The sequence below is a fragment of the Bombus pascuorum genome, chromosome 13, assembly GCF_905332965.1.
Source record: "Bombus pascuorum chromosome 13, iyBomPasc1.1, whole genome shotgun sequence".
NCBI classification, from domain to species: Eukaryota; Metazoa; Arthropoda; class Insecta; order Hymenoptera; family Apidae; genus Bombus; species Bombus pascuorum.
The window spans coordinates 3,562,565-3,566,791 of NC_083500.1; the positions used below are offsets into that span (position 1 = coordinate 3,562,565).

A 4,227-nucleotide genomic window follows, 5' to 3' on the forward strand; every position below is an offset into this window, starting at 1 on the left:
ACGTTATATAGTATTACCTTATGGCGTATAACGTTATATACCATTACGTACTGACGTATAATGTTATATACTATTACGTACTAACGTATAACGTTATGTAGTATTACCTTATAACGTATAACGTTATATACTATTACGTAATAACGTATAACGTTATATAGTATTACCTTATGGCGTATAACGTTATATACCATTACGTACTGACGTATAACGTTATATACTATTACGTACTAACGTATAACGTTATGTAGTATTACCTTATAACATATAACGTTCTATACTATTACATAATAACGTATAACGTTATATAGTATTACCATATGACGTATAACGTTATATACTATTACGTAATATCGTATAACGTTATATACTACTACGTAATAACGTATAACGTTATATAGTGTCACCTTATGACGTATAACGTTATATACCATTACGTACTGACGTATAACGTTATATACTATTATGTAATATCGTATAACGTTATATACTATTACGTAATATCGAATAACGTTATATACTACTACGTAATAACGTATAACGTTATATAGTATTACCTTATGGCGTATAATGTTATATACCATTACGTACTGACGTATAACGTGATATACTATTACGTAATAACGTATAAAGTTATATGGTATCACTTTATGACGTATAACGTTATATACTACTACGTAATAACGTACAGTAGCGGACAAAAGTTTAAGACGAAATGGAAGAAATAAATAATTGATTTACTTTCCATAAAAAATATAAATACGGTGTTCTACTTTTGGTATTAACTAATTGTACATTTGTTTGTACACTTAGAAAAAAAATTTCATTTTGATATTTTGCTCAATAGCTAAGTTATAAAAAAGGAACGAAATCTGTATAATATTTCGTCGGTCAAAAGTTTAAGACTATACAAAAAATATTAATTTTTGGTTAAAAAATATACACAATTTTTGTTTAAATTCAATATTTTGTTCAATATCCGTTATTTCTTATCCCTTCGGTACATCTTCTTGGCATAGAATCTATTAATTTTTTATATTAATCTACCGTAATATTATTCCAGGCTGTTTCAATCGTAGAGTAAAGTTCATTTAAATTTTTCGGTTTATAACCTTGTACTGTCTTTTTTATGATGCTCCACAAATTCTCGATTGGGTTAATGTCTGGTGATTGCGACGGCCACGGCAGCACGGTGATATTTTCTTCTTGAAAAAACTGTTTCACAACCCGAGCCGTGTGCTTCGGATCATTATCATTTTGAAAAATAAAATCATCACTCATATTGTTGCGTGCAAAAGGTAACATTGTGTTCTTGAGTATGTCCTTGTATTGAAAACGGTCCATAATTCCATTGATACGACATATCGGACCAGGGCCGCTTCGAGAAAAACACGCCCACACCATAACGTTGCCACCACCATGTTTAAGAGTTTTTAAAACGCACTGTGTTTTCAAACTTTCGCCAATTCGACGTCTAACGTACCGTATCCCGTCAGAACAGACGCGATTGAATTTCGATTCGTCAGAAAACAATACCTTTTGCCAATCTTCACTTGTCCAATGCTTATGAGCTTTAGCAAATGCAAGTCGTCTTTTTCGATTCCTAGAACTCAGCAGTGGTTTCTTTTGGGGTTTTCGTCCTCTTAAGTTAAAGTCTTCTAATCTTCTCCTAACAGTTCTAGCACTAATTTGTGTATCGTTTTCATAGTTTATCTCCGCAGCAATATTATTTGCACTACGAAAACGATCCTTTTCGCTCAATCGATGAATCCGGCGATCCATTTTCGGTGTTGTTTTCCGTGGTCTTCCGTTTTTCGGTTGATCGCAATACATGCCTGTCTTTAAACATTTATACCAAGCTTGTTTACAAGCTGTTTCTGACCTGTTCACTATATTTGCTATTTCGGTGAAGGTTTTACTTTGCTTTCGCAGCCTTACGATTTGTTCCCTTTCGTTTTCAAGTAAATTCTTTGATTTACCCATAGTCTGTTCCTACCTAAATGAATTTTAAGCAATAAAAGGTACACTAAACAATGATTTTGACATTCCAGAATCAAAATGTTCAAAAACTGTACTCGTACTCACGTTTTACACAGATCGTCTTAAACTAATGTCCACTGTTTCCAAGTGCTAGGCGGTAACTAACTGTTGTAACTCCTACATTGTTTGTATTTAACATCTGACTGTCTGAGGTTACGAAGGTCAAACATACAGCTACGTTATTCCAAAGAGACAAACCGAATAGAAGAACAATATGCGTATAAGATGTTTGTAATCCGGTTTACAAATCATCGTCTTAAACTTTTGTCCGCTACTGTATAACGTTATATAGTACTACCTTATGGCGTATAACGTTATATAGTATTACCTTATGACGTCTAACGTTATGTAGTAGTACCTTATAACGTATAACGTTTTTTACTATTACGTAATAACGTATAACGTTATATAGTATTACCTTATGACGTATAACGTTATGTAGTAGTACCTTATAACGTATAACGTTATATAGTATTACCTTATGGCGTATAACGTTATATACCATTACGTACTGACGTATAACGTTATATACTATTACGTAATATCGTATAACGTTATATACTATTACGCAATATCGTATAACGTTATATGCTATTACGTAATAACGTATAACGTTATATGGTATTACCTTATAACGTATAACGTTATATACCATTACGTACTGACGTATAACGTTATATACTATTACGTAATATCGTATAACGTTATATACTATTACGTAATATCGTATAACGTTATATACTACTACGTAATAACGTATAACGTTATGTAGTAGTACCTTATAACGTATAACGTTATATACTATTACATAATAACGTATAACGTTATATACTACTACGTAATAACGTATAACGTTATGTAGTAGTACCTTATAACGTATAACGTTATATACTATTACATAATAACGTATAACGTTATATAGTATTACCTTATGACGTATAACGTTATGTAGTAGTACCTTATAACGTATAACGTTATATAGTATTACCTTATGGCGTATAACGTTATATACCATTACGTACTGACGTATAACGTTATATACTATTACGTAATATCGTATAACGTTATATACTATTACGTAATAACGTATAACGTTATAGAGTATTACCTTATGGCGTATAACGTTATATACCATTACGTACTGACGTATAACGTTATATACTATTACCTAATAACGTATAACGTTATATAGTATTACCATATGACGTATAACGTTATATACTATTACGTAATATCGTATAACGTTATATACTACTACGTAATAACGTATAACGTTATGTAGTAGTACCTTATAACGTATAACGTTATATACTATTACATAATAACGTATAACGTTATATAGTATTACCATATGACGTATAACGTTATATACTATTACGTAATATCGTATAACGTTATATACTACTACGTAAGAACGTATAACGATATATACTAATACGTAATAACGTATAACATTATATAGTATCACCTTATGACGTATAACGTTATATACTACCTACGTAATAACGTATAACGTTATATAGTATTACCTTATGGCGTATAACGTTATATAGTATTACCTTATGACGTCTAACGTTATGTAGTAGTACCTTATAACGTATAACGTTATATACTACTACGTAATAACGTATAACGTTATGTAGTATTACCTTATGGCGTATAACGTTATATACCATTACGTACTGACGTATAACGTTATATACTATTACGGAATAACGTATAACGTTATATTCTATTACGTAATAACGTATAACGTTATATGGTATTACCTTATAACGTATAACGTTATATACCATTACGTACTGACGTATAACGTTATATACTACTACGTACTAACGTATAACGTTATGTAGTATTACCTTATAACGTATAACGTTATATACTATTACGTAATAACGTATAACGTTATATAGTATTACCTTATGGCGTATAACGTTATATACCATTACGTACTGACGTATAATGTTATATACTATTACGTACTAACGTATAACGTTATGTAGTATTACCTTATAACGTATAACGTTATATACTATTACGTAATAACGTATAACGTTATATAGTATTACCTTATGGCGTATAACGTTATATACCATTACGTACTGACGTATAACGTTATATACTATTACGTACTAACGTATAACGTTATGTAGTATTACCTTATAACGTATAACGTTCTATACTATT

General features: G+C 30.5%; 1 protein-coding gene across 1 annotated transcript; it reads right to left on the reverse strand.

Annotated features, from left to right (window-relative positions):
* Window positions 1–926: 926 nt before the first annotated feature.
* On the reverse strand, window positions 927–2,111 carry LOC132913525 (uncharacterized). The gene is made up of 2 exons (XM_060971931.1): window positions 1,554–2,111; window positions 927–1,146 (listed from the first exon to the last, which is right to left on the reverse strand). The coding sequence occupies exons 1-2, from the start codon at window positions 1,981–1,983 to the stop codon at window positions 1,106–1,108; spliced, it is 471 nt and encodes a 156-aa protein (XP_060827914.1). The 5' UTR covers window positions 1,984–2,111; the 3' UTR covers window positions 927–1,105.
* Between the last annotated feature and the right edge of the window lie 2,116 nt (window positions 2,112–4,227).